The sequence below is a fragment of the Crocuta crocuta genome, unplaced genomic scaffold, assembly GCF_008692635.1.
Source record: "Crocuta crocuta isolate KB4526 unplaced genomic scaffold, BGI_CrCroc_1.0 scaffold42, whole genome shotgun sequence".
NCBI classification, from domain to species: Eukaryota; Metazoa; Chordata; class Mammalia; order Carnivora; family Hyaenidae; genus Crocuta; species Crocuta crocuta.
Window position 1 is genome coordinate 558,660 of NW_027528744.1, and position 14,133 is coordinate 572,792.

Genomic DNA, 14,133 nt, shown 5'->3' on the forward strand with positions numbered 1-14,133 from the left:
TACAGTGGGGTGAAACTATGTCAGATGAGGGGTAGGAGGATTTATTCACATGGTTACTATTTAAAAGATTTAAGGGCCACCTAGGTGGCTCAGTTGGTTAAGCGTCTGACTTCGGCTCAGGTCATGATCTCGCAAATTGTGGGTTTGAGCCCCATGTTGAGCTCTGTGCTGATAGCTCAGAGCCTGGAGCCTGCTTCATATTCTGTGTCTACCTCTCTCTCTGCCCCTCCCATGGTCATGCTCTGTCTCTCTCTGTCTCTCAATGATAAATAAAGATATTTAAAAACTTTTTAAAGATTTTAAAAGAAAGAAGAAAAGAAAGGACGGCGGGGGGGTGGGGGAAGGGAAGGTCAGCAAAGCCAAGCTAGTTTGGGAGGAAAACAGGGAGTTGAAGTTGTAGGATTGCTACCCTGGAGAAAGACCAAGACTGAAGATTCTAGAATCATCCAGAAGAGTGGCTCTCTACAAGGAAAGATTTTGTCCCCAAGGGGACATTTCGCAATGCTTGGAGACATTTTTAAGTTCTCACAACTGAGGAGACTGTTACTTGGCATCTAGTGAGTATAGGTCAGAGATGCTGCTATAACATCATAACATCTTACAATTCAATAGGACACTCCTCCCAACAAAGAGTTATACAGCTCAAGGTCATTAGTGCCAAAGTTGAGACACTTTGGTCTGATCTAGAGAGGGAGGATCAGTAGATCTTTAACAGCAAACAGGGAGAGTGTATAGATTCATCAGTTACTAGGCAAGGACTTCTTAGCAACTACCTACATTTAAGAGGTGTTAGTATCAATCAGAACTAGGATGGGCCATAAAGAAACAAAGAAGAGTAATAAAGGTGACCATGAACCAGTGCGTTGACCCATTTATTCACCAAATATTTATTGAACAACTGATATATGAGGTACTAAATGTTGAGGGTATAACATGCCTTCATGAAGCTTATATTCTAGTGGAGAGTGACAGATAAAGAAGAATTAAGGAGATAATTAATTAGACAATGGTTAAGTGCTATAATAAAGGCAACAAAATGGTGTCTAATGATATGGAAGAAGTTTAAACTGAGATGGGACGAGCATGAAGGGATGCTTTGGATGGAATGGTGAGTGAAGGCTCCCCGAGGAAGTGACATTTATCCTAAGAAGTAGAAGAGGTGCATCTGGGTGTGGCTCAGTCAGTTAAGTGTTGAACTTCGGTTCAGGACATGATCTCATGGTTTGTGGGTTTGAGCCCTACATGGGGCTCTGTGCTGACAGCGCAGAGCCTGCTTCACATCCTCTGTCTCCCTCTCTCTCTCTGCCCTTTTCCTGCTCTCTCTCTCTGTTTCTTGAAAATAAATAAACAAACATTTAAAAAAAAAAACGTGGAAGGAGAGGAGCCAGTCCTGACAAGACCTGGAATGATTCTGTTATGGATTTCAAGGGAAGAGGAGAAAGGTTTAAGAAAGTATTGAAGGCCACAAAGAGGTCCAACAGGAGTGCCTTTGCATTTGTTAATTAAGAGAACGTCAGAGCCCTTTACACCTGCAGTCTAACAGACAAAAATATAATCATTTAAAATTTTCTGATCTTCATTTGTGAGAGACGAAAAACTGAGTTTGAGATTTGAAGAATGTTAGGCAGCATCAGAGGGGACCCCAGAAGAGTTCTGTCGGAATGTGTCAAGCACTTGCTCTTCTCAACAATTTTCTCCACAAAAGTCAGACATCCCTGCACAACACTGAAAACAACACAGAGGTGGAATGCAAATGCTAGTATTAATCATACCTTTTCTTTCTTTTCTTCCCCAGGCTTCACAAGGCTTGCTGCTCAGGCAGTGTCTATTGTAATCAGCGAGTTACCTACGGTGATTGCATGTTTGCCTCCCCCAATTAAATACTTCTTTTTTCTGTCTGAGAGAAAAATGTCAAAAAACTTTGTTGAATTGAAGAAAGCTAGCCTCCTCGTCTGGAACTTGATTGTAATTATATGTCGGATATTTGAGGATGGAAACACTGTGGAACTTTTAACAGGTGCCTCCCTTGACAGATGGAGTAAAGAGAAACTTGGTTTAATCTGCGTGTGTTTGGAAAGTATCATGGGAAAGCAGACAAGTGACCCTAATCAAATGGCCCAAAAGGTCGTGCAGATCATTGAGCAGCAGAAACCCAACTGGATTGAGAGCCAGTTGGTGAAGGCAAGGAAACTGAGCACCAAATGGTAAAGCAATGTTTTTCTTTCACTGAATTTCATCAGACATGTTCACAATAACAAAATTACCAATAAACAACAACAAAATACTGTTAAGATAGGCCACAATGGTTACTTTATTAACTTCATGGGCACTTTGATGAATACAGGAAAAGGTAAATATTCCAACAAAAGCTGCATTCTTAGGTGTTCTTTGTTTTATTAAAATTTGAACCCCACTGATACCCTGGAACATTATACTTGTTTACTCACCATCTTCAGGTTTCTGATAAAAAGGGTGGGAGTTAAACCCAAGGGAATTTGGTTTCATTTCTTTTCAGTGCACAAACAGGTATCTAGTGGATAGCCTGGAGCGTTTTGTAAATGGATTGGGCATGGAGATTAAATTAAGAAGGAATTAATGGGTATAAAAGGCTTTTTATTGCTTTCTGTGTACCTGATTGTCAAAAAGGTACACATTTTTCATCTGGTAATGTAAGAATCCCAGAGGGCAACTGGGGCATATCACACTCGAGCTATAAACACACCCAGCTGTTTCTGTATGAAAATGTCAGCCTTTTCAGAGGTTTGTCACCAAGAGCTAAGTGATTTGTGGTATTGCTAAGATTTTTAAGGGTCCCTGATGAATTTAAATATGTACATAGAGTACTCCTGTCTTAAAATTAGTCTCCAGCATAGAACTGCATGATATTGATAAAGGAATTATAGTTCATATGGTGTACAGATCACTAAGCCAGCCCTTCTTTATACCACTCACACACACTGTCCCCCATTCTTTTAAAATATATTCATGATCCTAGCAGATGCTATTTTAACTTTCTTCCTGAAATGACTAGAAGTTGTTTCTTTAGTGTATAGCAGTAGTGACAAAGAGCTCAGGCTTTGGAATCAGATGGACAAATACAAATCCCTTCTAAGTGGGCCATCTTGGGCAAATTCCGGAATCTCTAAAAGCCTCATTTTCAGAGGTGAGACCAAGCTGATGAAGTGATTTTGAAAAATTAAATAACATTGATGAAGTTCTTAGCATCAAGCTTAGAACTAGCAAGTATTTGTTATTTATAAACCCTACTAAAATACATTGCACTAAAACTTTACTGGTTTGTATTAATCTTTAAGACTTCACATTGATCCAATTGAAAAAAATGTAGGGAATCATGATTTTCCTGGTCTTGTCATAGAGACTTCTAGAAACTTACTTCTGGTGTGTCCTGTGGGTATGAATAACAATCATAGTCAGGCAAATGCTTAATATCTCTGAAAGCAACTTTCTTAATATTTTAAAAATGTCTGTTTATTCGTGAGAGAAAGCAGAAACAGCATGAGCAGGGGAGTGACAGAGAGGGAGACACAGAATCCAAAGCAGGGTCCAGCCTCTGAGCTATCAGCACAGAGCCCGACATGGGGATGGAACTCTCAAACTCTGAGATCATGTCCTGAGCCAAAGTCAGATGCTTAACCGACTGAGTTACCGAGGTGCCCCTGAAAGCAACTTTCTTAATCTTTACATTTGTATTCAATCCCAGTTTACAGGCTTTAATTCAATGACTGAAAGATTAAGGCCAGATGTCATTATCCATGACAGTGGTTGAAAAGGAGAGAAAAAAAAATAGTAATAGTGGATCTGATTATAAAGTTAAATTTCTAATACTTCTAATTTAGGAGTCCCTCTTTCAATAGGGTCGGTTTAAAGTAATGTCTCAGTAATGTACCTGGGGCCACATAGGAATTCATAAACAATATTTTTTCATTAGAAGTTGGTTTAAATTATTAACAGCACCACTGCATTGTGATACCTCCTAAATAGGGAGCTGTCAAGCTAATATTTGGCTGATTAGCTACTTGTTGGAACATGTATCCGAAATGGAGACTTGCTGATTTTTAAAAATGTTTTACAGTCCTCAAAGTTCCCGCATGTATGTTATGGAAGCATATAATAAGCAAATGCTATGTCTTCCTCAATTTCTCAAATATCAGTATATAAGAATTCAGATTTAAGGTTAGTTTTTATATTTATTTGAAAAAGTTAAATTTGACTTACTAAGTCACATTAGGTCACTTCTTACAGGATTTGGGCGCTATAGGATGGTACTTCTTGACTTTGATTTCAGGTTGATTATCTGTTCTACAAGTGAACTTCCCCCTCTACACATCTCACAAATTGATGATTGATGATCAGTTTGTTTATAGCTCTCTACCAGTAGGAAAATGCATTTTAGACCATGATGTCTGTGTATAGATAGAGGGTTGCCTTGGCTTTATCATAACTATTTTAAGTTTGAGAATGTAACCATTGAAACTGAAATAATTCTTCTGTTAAACTAAATGAAGTGTTCATTTCCCATGAAGATCATCTTGGAACTACGCGATACCATTTAGCTAGATCTCTTTCACTTGCATTCAGATTTAATTTTGATTTTATGGAAATTGGGAAAATATCTGCAGTGGAAAGGTGGTAGCTGGAGGCATTGCTTGTCTTGCACGCTGCCTGAAAGCATTACTATTCATTAAAATAACCTTCACTTTGTGGTAACACTCAAGCTGTAAACAGTCAACTTAGATTCTGGAGAACACACAGCCCAAAAAGTAAAGAAATGTCTGTCTTTGCAAAGTAATTTGTCGAGTTGAAGATTATTGTTTTTCATCATGGTGACCCTGACTTGGCTGGCTGGGTGCATATACAGATTAAGATTAATGCAGTTATTCCTTGGCTAAGGTCTGCCTCTTTCAGGGCACATTCTCCCTAATGACATGATTGATAGGCAGTCCCAAATCCAGAGAGGAACTCATTAATCATAGCATTGACTGAATCCAATCATTTGCTTCACCTGCACAGTGATGGACAGGAAAGGATACGATTCAGGGGCTGACACCGAGACACTCTTTTGTAAGAGGGCCTCAACTTTTTCAATGTCAACCTCAACAAAACCTGACAAGAAATTTTGCTGGCAACCTGTGTACAGCTTCCAGAGGATATTTACAAACTCCTTTTACTGCAACAGAATCTTTTTTGTCTGTTTACTAAAAATTTACTGTAGCTAATGAATATCTCCAGGAGTAGAATTTGCTTAATTTTTAGCAAGCCTTATACAATTGTAAAGTTCTTTTTTTTTTTTTAAGAAAGATTTTTGAAGCTACATGTGGAAGCAATATAAAAGTTAATGTCCAGCAGCTGGGTATCATTTGGTTCAGTCTTCAGGTCAGCGGCGCTGACTCTTAGCAGAACTAATTTTATAATCATGGCAAAATCTCAGTAATGAACTGCAGTATAGAGCTGATTACACCACAGTAAATTTCATTTAGTCTGAGAAACATGAAAAACCATGCATTTTCTTAAGAATACTTAGATTGCAAATCCTAACATGATCCTGATATCAAATGTAGTAAGAAAAGCAGGAATGGGGTATACATGACGTATGTTGAATATCATGAGTTCTTTCGCACTGGTATAGCTCGAGAATTTTTTAAATTATGTCATTCATCATTACTATGTAAATAATGTTCAAAAACAGTAACAAGCAGATGTGTCCTTAGAAGTGTTCACAAATAAAACTTGCATATTCCTGGTGTGGTTTTACTAGACCCTTTCCCTGGAAGAATATTCAGGGCAGTGACTTTTGCTAGGTGTCCTTAGCAAGAAGAAACAGGAGAGGGGCCGTAGATTTCTCAAATGCAACAAGTGTCAAAGGGCCAATTTAAAATACCCAGTGGTAAGCACACTTCCAGGAAGCACCCAGCCTATATTTAGTATAACAGGCTCCCCCTTTTGACACTTTAATTATTCTTTAATGTGTTCTAAGACAGGTGTAAAGAGGAGTCTACAAAAGACAGAACACCAAAGCTATTTCTGGCATCAAAGATACTTTTTATCCTCAAAGAGAAAATACAAATTATTTCTTACATGTTCTTAAAAAGAAATGTTTTGTTTTCATCCCATGATTATAGCAATTTCAACAATTGCAGTAATGGGAAAATGTTTTATAGATAGGAGTATAAATGCAATAAAGAAGTGTTTTAAAAGAAACCATTCAATTTTTAAAAATGCTTTCAGGTGCTTAGTCCTGAGGCGCTGTTTCTATGAGCAGGGGTGGTTTGGGAAGGCTTACCTATTTCAGGAGTCTTTATGGTGCTTTGAATATAAGATTTACGTCGACTCTCCACACTCAATCTCTTTGATTATTTTCCATCTTTACAATTCTTCACCACTGATACTTATATGCTTTCTTTGTGTTTAGTGCATTTATGACAGCGGAGAGAAGCACAGCCTTAGAAGAAGGAGATAGTGCTCTTGAACCGACTGAGCAGAAAATAAACATGATGGTCCTGGATATCTGCCACAAACCAGGTGGCAGCGAGTACCTGCGGCAAATTTATCACATCATGCGGCTCAATGAGGTAGGGAAACGGCCTTTTTACCGAGCAATTAGGTGTGTACTGGCCTGAGGCAGCGTCTGCTGGCAGCTAAGGGTTAGTCAAGGAGGTGATAATACTTCTTAAAGTCAATACCAAACTCAATATTGCATTATTAATAGAATCTATTCAGCCCCGGCTGTTCTGCATTTGTACAGCAGAAGCTTCCCCGAAACAATGTAGGTTTTATTTATATCGTTTAAACAATAACACGGCTCATAAACTCTGTGCAGTTCTGAATTGTATAGACTAGACGTGTAGTTTGGGAATTGTGTGTTTGTGACTGTTAAGCTGATGTTAAAATCTGCTGTTGGTGAATGATGAGTTTTCCTCAGGGAGATGTACTTCTTCTCCTATAGACGTCATACTTGTCTTGGTGAAGTTGTAGGTTTCTTACATAATGAGAAAATTTCGGAAGAATATTGAGCCATACTTGGGAGCAGCTAGATTAACCCAAGAAAATGCATTAATGCACGGACACTGATTAGAGCCAATGTCATGCTTGTCTACCTCTCTGCTGGGTTAAGCCTCTGACCTTGCATATTTCTGGCTGTTTGAACAAGAATGTAAAGAGCAGGTATCTCGGTTACTGCCTTGAAACAATACAAGTTTGCCAACTTGATCAGGTTTTTAATCTGAGCATTTGTATCTGAATTAGAATGTGACATCTAATGTGAATTAGAATTATATTTATATTTACAAATGCATGCACGTATTTTTGGAAATACTAAGAATTCTATAATATGAATAATATGAAGCTATAGTGTTTTATCTCAATGATGTAGGCCTTAAAAACCATAAATTTCCAAGGAGTGAATTAAATTCTACCACAGCATTTTACAACCCAGTTATATAAATGTTCTTCCTGCTACCATCTATCTGAAAGTTACTTCAAGTAAATTTTGTTTCCTGGCTTTCCTGGAGCTAATCAAGCAGGCAACCTATAAACAGGTGATATAATAGTGCATTCAATGATCGCCTGAGAAGGAGGGGAAGGATTTGTTGCCACGAGACATGATCCAGTCTCTGAGGCACCTGAGCTCAGTATATAATCTAATCGTTAGCTACCTACTACCTATTCACACTTGCTAATGATCCCTCATAATTTGTTTCGGGATTCTTTGTGGGGAACTCAGGTGTTTCTGGCCTTGGCGAATGGAAAGACCACCACTGTGAAGTCATGGTCTTCAGTGGCAGGTCCACGTGGCCACTCAGATTGGCTTAAGTAACCATGATGATTATAAAGGAACAGATGTTGCAGTAGGATTACCCTTGGATTTTTAGGAAAGTGGGGTTGTAAGAGTTCTGAGACCAGTCATGGCTGGTATAGATTGCCAAACTGACAGACCAGTCCACTTTTTAAAAGCCCTTAGCATGTAAAAGATCAGTAATCACCAATCAGAGAAATTGAGTTGGATATTTACTGGCTGTCAGCCACCTGTCATATTCAGGAAATCACTTGAAAGGCTGTTTTTCCCTCGTAGAGCTGATGGACCTTTGAGGCAATGGCTCTGACCAGGTGTGCCGTGAGACCTGATGTATATAAGGCTCTTCACAGGGGGCACTGCCTCATTTTGATCCATTAAGTTCAGAGGATTTTTCTTTACTTACAACTGAAGAAACTTACTGTCAGGGCAGTGTTTATCATATGGGGTGACAAGCCACATACTTGTTGATGTACTGTGATGAGAAATATCGCGGCAAGGTAAGAAGAAGCCTGCTGTGAGGTGAGGCTCGAGCCAGAGAAAGTAGTGAGCCCTTTGTCCTGTGACTACTAAAACAAGTCAGGCAAAACAAACTCAGTAAAGACACAAGGCTGACTAGGCGCCTAGTGTTAATATTTCGGTCTGCTTTTATACTGAGGCATTGTTATGCTGTAGGTGAAATTGTACCCTGAAATGTGTTCATTTGCTGAGTAGTGTTATGAGTCTTTAGCATTTTCAGGTGTACTGCTTCATACACTTCCAAAAGGCAGCGTAAATACGGAAGCATTGACCAGTACAGGCATGGGTACGAGGAAGAATGAGTGTACCATGGAGTAATGACACAGTTATCAGACGAAATGAGTTTAAGAATGTTTGTCCTTGAGATGGGGGTCAGATGTCTTAGCACAGAAGTACAGTGGGTAGTTGAAGAACCTGGCCATGAGCAAAGATGAGGGAGGCCGTGAGTATAGTTTTTGGTGGCCTCAGTGAGTGTTATTAGTTGAGGCCATGCGACTGGTAGAGCTCTCAGTGGAGAAAAATGCAGAAAGGGTGGGTAGAGAAATAAGCTTTAATGTAACTGCACTGGGAGAGTGTTCAAAAAAGGATGTTCGAAGAAGAATATATTTTTCTACAGAAGTACATTAGATTAGTAGTCAATCCGGTTAAAGTGACACCACAGGAAATCAGGTTTTTTATTTTTATTTAAAAAAATTTTTTTTAATGATTTACTTATTTCTGAGAGAGAGAGAGAGAGAGGCAGCATGAGCACGGGAAGGTCAGAGAGAGAGAGAGGGAGAAACAGCATCTGAAGCAGGCTCCAGGCTCTGAGCTGTCAGCACAGAGCCCGACACGGGGCTCGAACCCACAAACTGTGAGATCATGACCTGAGCTCAAGTCGGACGCTTAACCGACTGAGCCACCCAGGCGCCCCGAAATCAGGTTTTTTAGAAGGGGTAGTGACCATTGTCAAGATAGCAGAGAGGTCAGAGAAATTAACAAGGGAGAAACACCATTGTATTCACAACTTGCAACACAGCACTTTATCTTTTTTGAACTGTGGAACGAAAAAAGCCGAAATGCAGCAATGTAAGGGGAAATCAGTTGAGACAGATTGCTATTAGCTGAAACGAAGCAGTTGTTCTCATTAGAATCTTGTATTCCTTTAAAAAATTTCACGTTCAGAAATCAATGCAGAGAAAATTTATTTCTGTGTAAAAATCTAAATCTAGGCATAAGAGTCTTTTCTGGTGCTTTTATTATCTAATAAAATTTAGTAAGAGTTTCTGTGCGTGTTTGTTACAGCATTCATCTAAGGAGATGCGGTCCACAATGAGCAAGTTTAAGAAATGATTATCATTGTTAAGTGGTGATTTTTACGGTTTTAGGGACTCAAGTTTACCTTCCAGGATGAGTACAGTGGGCATTCGCTACTCATGAAGTTAAAGAGCCATAAGAAAAAGCACAGTGAACTGAAACCAAAGATGGGGCTTCTCACTCACTCTCTACCACTCACTCCTGTGTAACCTCAGGCTGAGCCCACGACCTTTCAGAGCCAATCGCTGAATGTGGGGTGGGGAAGAGTTATTTAAACTATCATGTGCCTACCAATCTCCTGGGAAACCCTGCGAGCCGTCAGATTCTATTTGGTGTGGGGCCTGCGATTCTGTTTTTCTAACAAGTTCCCAAGAAAGGCTGATGTGGATGGTCTAGGCGCTAGACTTTGGGTACCAAGGGTTTTCCAAATGACCTCTGACATCCTTTTCAGCTCTAACGTTGAGAACCTAGTTCTACTCTTGAAGAAAAACTGAAAATCAGAAGAATATTTATATTCTTTTATGTATTAAATGACTTAGTAAGTCACTACTATTTGATAGTTTATAGGAAACTGTAAGTCATTTTAATTGTTGTCTTCTAGGAAAAGTCTAATAAAATAGTTTGGGATCATTCACCTTATTTATGGATGGAAAATGAAATATAATGTAGGAGATTGGCTTTTTTGCCCAGGCTGCCACTGGCAGTTGGGGTGTTAGACTTACGTATGTTGAGCTTCTTTTGAACCTTGATATTTTTCAGTCGAGAGCATGGAAATAGAATTTAGGAGTTTGAATTACAATTAATTCTACATAGAGTAAGATTGCTTGCAGTGAAATAAATATCAAGTACTTAGCACTCTGCTGAGCATTGAGTAGATAACAACTACACTTAATGAATGAATGAGCAATCTTGTACTGTGAGTAATCATGCATCTGAGTTAAGTTTTGGTAACCAGACATGTTAACACATGAACCAATGACAAGACAATGCCTATTAACAACATTCTGATATATCAAGCATACATTCATTATGTGAGAATTTGTTAAATGGCTTTCTAATCTATCCTATATATTAGGTGAACCTGTTTTTGATGGGTTTATTGCAATGCTGATTGGTATTCTACTATGTTTCTTCTGAAAATGTATTCTGTCCTGAGGCAAGTAATACACTGTAATCTAGCAAATGTGCTGAAAGGGTAGATTTGGATATTGATCAGTGTATTTTTAAAGAGAATATATGCTTCCCACCGTCACGACTTGTAATTTTTTCCCCCTTGAAGGAATATTTAAAAGAACAGCTGTTTTCTATGAATGGTTCAGAGGAAAAGCCATTACCCGTCAGACCTTTAAAGACGACCTTGAGGAGTGTGGAAGATCAGCCTTCTGCCTTTAACCCTTTCCATGTGTACAAGGCGTTTAGTGAAAACATGTTAGATCAGGTATGTGGAAAATAGTAAGTTTACCTTAAGTGTGTGATTTTTTTTTTACATATATAGAGATAAAAGGTGCTTTGTGTCTGAAAACTTACTCATAAGCTTTCTTTTTTTCCTTTTTTCTAGGTGTTTTTTTTTTTTGGCTAGGAAGCAAAAGGCATTGTTCTTATCTATGTCATATACACGAATTGACTTTGAAATAGTTATTATACCTTCTACTTGTCAAACTGATTCATATGTTTGGTCTGTGTAATTTAACTTTTGACCATGTCAGCTCACCATGGGCAGTGGGAACATCTGTTTGGCTGTGTCTACAGAAGGCCCGAAAAACCAGGCGTTTCGTAGCAGTCTTTCCCCTCTCTTGTGCCCACCTGCAGCCCCAATCCACACAGTCAAAGATCACTTAGCCATTTTTATGAATTTATCTAATTTACCAGGAAAATGAGAGTTTATGAGTAAAGCCTTGAGCTCCTATTTTTAGTGGCATGAAGTAAGTTTCCCTTTTTATAACCCTGAATATATTCCTGATGTTTAAGTCAGGATATTTGGAATAAAGTCAACGTGATAAATACCACACGTTTCTAACGTCAGATTACGCCACTGTTGAAGCTACGCACTTCAGTCGTTACATGAAAAAGATCCTATTTATACCAAAGTATTTAAAGTCTAAAGTTGCCTTTGCTTTGTTTGTCCTTTTGCTGAATAAAAAACGGAAAAGCCTTTTGACAGACGATTTGAACTAACGGGGCAGAAGAGAAGGATTGCTTGACCTAGAGCTCTGACGAAAATAAGAATTAAAACAATGGCCTAATTCGGGATGCAGATAATATTTTTGCCATGCCTGTTACGACCCTAGTCTACATTCATCAATACTGTAGTAGAATAAGACCTTCAAATGCTGACAACCCGGGGCAGAATTCTCCTGCTCTATGACAGGATTGTGGTGCTCCATTAATCAGCAAGTGACAGGGCATAGTTCTTGAGGATTTTAAGCATCGGCCTGGACTCTTATTAGCACAACTATTTCGTTTTAAGGAATACAAGCATCTATAATACGTGAAAACCAAATACATTTGTATAAGTTTGAGTTTATTGGCTGCTTCTCTATGTTGTACATTAGACGGCTCCAAACCATAAATAATCATTGTAGCTGTTGAATTATCCCCACTTTATTTAAATAAATGGCATGTTTTATTCCGTTCTGAATTATGAGATTATCTTTCACAGTAATTTTTCCTCTTTACTCTGTTGTGAAATTACCTATTAAATGAGAAAAAACAATGTTGTTTACATTCACAGCTCCTCCTCATTTCCCCCTTAAAGCACGTTCTTAACCAAAATAACATTGATATTACACTCTAATTAAGCTGGGTCTTGTAATTTGAGTCCTAGCACTTCTAAGCTTGTTTTTTACATCAGAGCTCTGGATGCTAAAAAGTAAAAACCCTGAATTGATATATGAAAAAGTTGCTGATTATTTCAGTTTTAAAAGAGTCACCCTCTTAGAGAAACTTGTTGGGCAAATGCCATTAGCACATGGAAGAATAACGACTCAAGAAATTGATTTATATTTTTATAAATAATGACTACATTCCCAAATGGATTTATAAATTAATTGCTGTCTTATTGGAATAAAAACCTTCTTCTGTGGACATGATTGATGCTATCTGTCTAAGTCCTTGTTCTGGACCCCCCTCCTTCTTAGTTAGTCTATCACAGCTGGAGCTTTAATTTACTGATCATATTAACTCTGATTAATAACTAACAATAGCGTCTTCCCATTTATCAACAGTCAGCCATCACAAAATGGAGCTGGAATTGGTCAAACTTGCTGCCAAATTATCTGGGGCTGGATAAGATGACCTTCAGTGTACTGCTCAAAAACAGGTAATGAGATTTGTGATTTGGGGGATCTGGTTGGGGGAAAAGGATATATATAAATGTATATATGTCCTTCATATATTATATATATCATATATATATATGTGTGTGAGAGAGAGAGAGAAATATGGAGGTAGATCAAGTATACTTTCTAAAAGGTGTTTATCCATAGTAAGTATTTACAAAAGGCAGTACAAAATTTTTTATGAGATGAAATTAGTTGGTTTTAGGGTGAATTTGAAATATTTTTGAATGTGTATAATAGTGCAACATTGTACACATCAAAAGTTACCAACTTGAATGTCATTATAATACTATGTATTTGTTTACAATAATTTAATGAATGCGTACAAAATGCCAAGCCGAATCAACCAGTCTAATCAGGGGAAACATGTAAGTAAAACTGTCATGATTGAATTTTTTGCTTTGAAGCCAGTAATTTTGGCACTTTGTTGCTAAAGCTTCAGTTGCATATTATTTTACACACACGTAAACACACGCTCACATACACACATGCACACCTGAGGACAGTCTAATAAAATGATAACGTGATTTTACCCTAGGAACCTACACATGTAATTTATTTTGCAGAAAAGTATGATAATTTCCTTTTATGTTGGACCAATTAATATAGATTTTAAAACACTTTAAAGTCTTCGGTGAAAACTGTAAGGTGTAATCTTGAAAAGTTGGATTTCTCTATCAAGTGTGACATTTTCACATAAGCTACATATGTGTGCAACATTTTAATTTCAAGTATCATTTGTTTGCTTATAGCTCAGTATAATTATTTTCTATAGAATCTTTGTGATGTAGAATGTTTTTCCAGATCTTCTGGATACAAATATTAAATAGATATTTTTTCCTGACGGCAATGACAGTGACATAATAGAATTGTCAAATCATCCTTGACAAATCTGGTGCATATTTGAAAATATCAGGAGGGGGCGATAACCAGTATTTCCCATAATTTCTTAAATGGAGGTTTATAAAGGGACCTTTATTGCCAGTAAAAGCTGTAGCTTAAATGTGTGGTCACAGTGGTATTGCTAATATTGCACCCCTGAAGGAAGCTCTCCTACCCATGATGGACAAAACTGAATGACCTAGCTTTACCATCAAGGACAGCCTTCTCCCAGCAAGCTTACCGCCTGGCAGGCAGTAGTTTGAAATGCACTGTGGTCGTGTACAAGTC

General features: G+C 38.1%; 1 protein-coding gene across 1 annotated transcript in view; it reads left to right on the plus strand.

The window, feature by feature from the left end:
* The window catches only part of KIAA0825 (KIAA0825 ortholog), a 358,820-nt gene that overhangs the window by 156,346 nt on the left and 188,341 nt on the right, over positions 1–14,133 (plus strand). The window contains exons 17-20 of the mRNA XM_077755312.1: positions 1,796–2,204; positions 6,431–6,590; positions 10,905–11,063; positions 12,850–12,944. Coding sequence (XP_077611438.1) covers positions 1,796–2,204; positions 6,431–6,590; positions 10,905–11,063; positions 12,850–12,944 — 823 coding nt within the window. The remainder of the gene's footprint in view (positions 1–1,795; positions 2,205–6,430; positions 6,591–10,904; positions 11,064–12,849; positions 12,945–14,133) is intronic.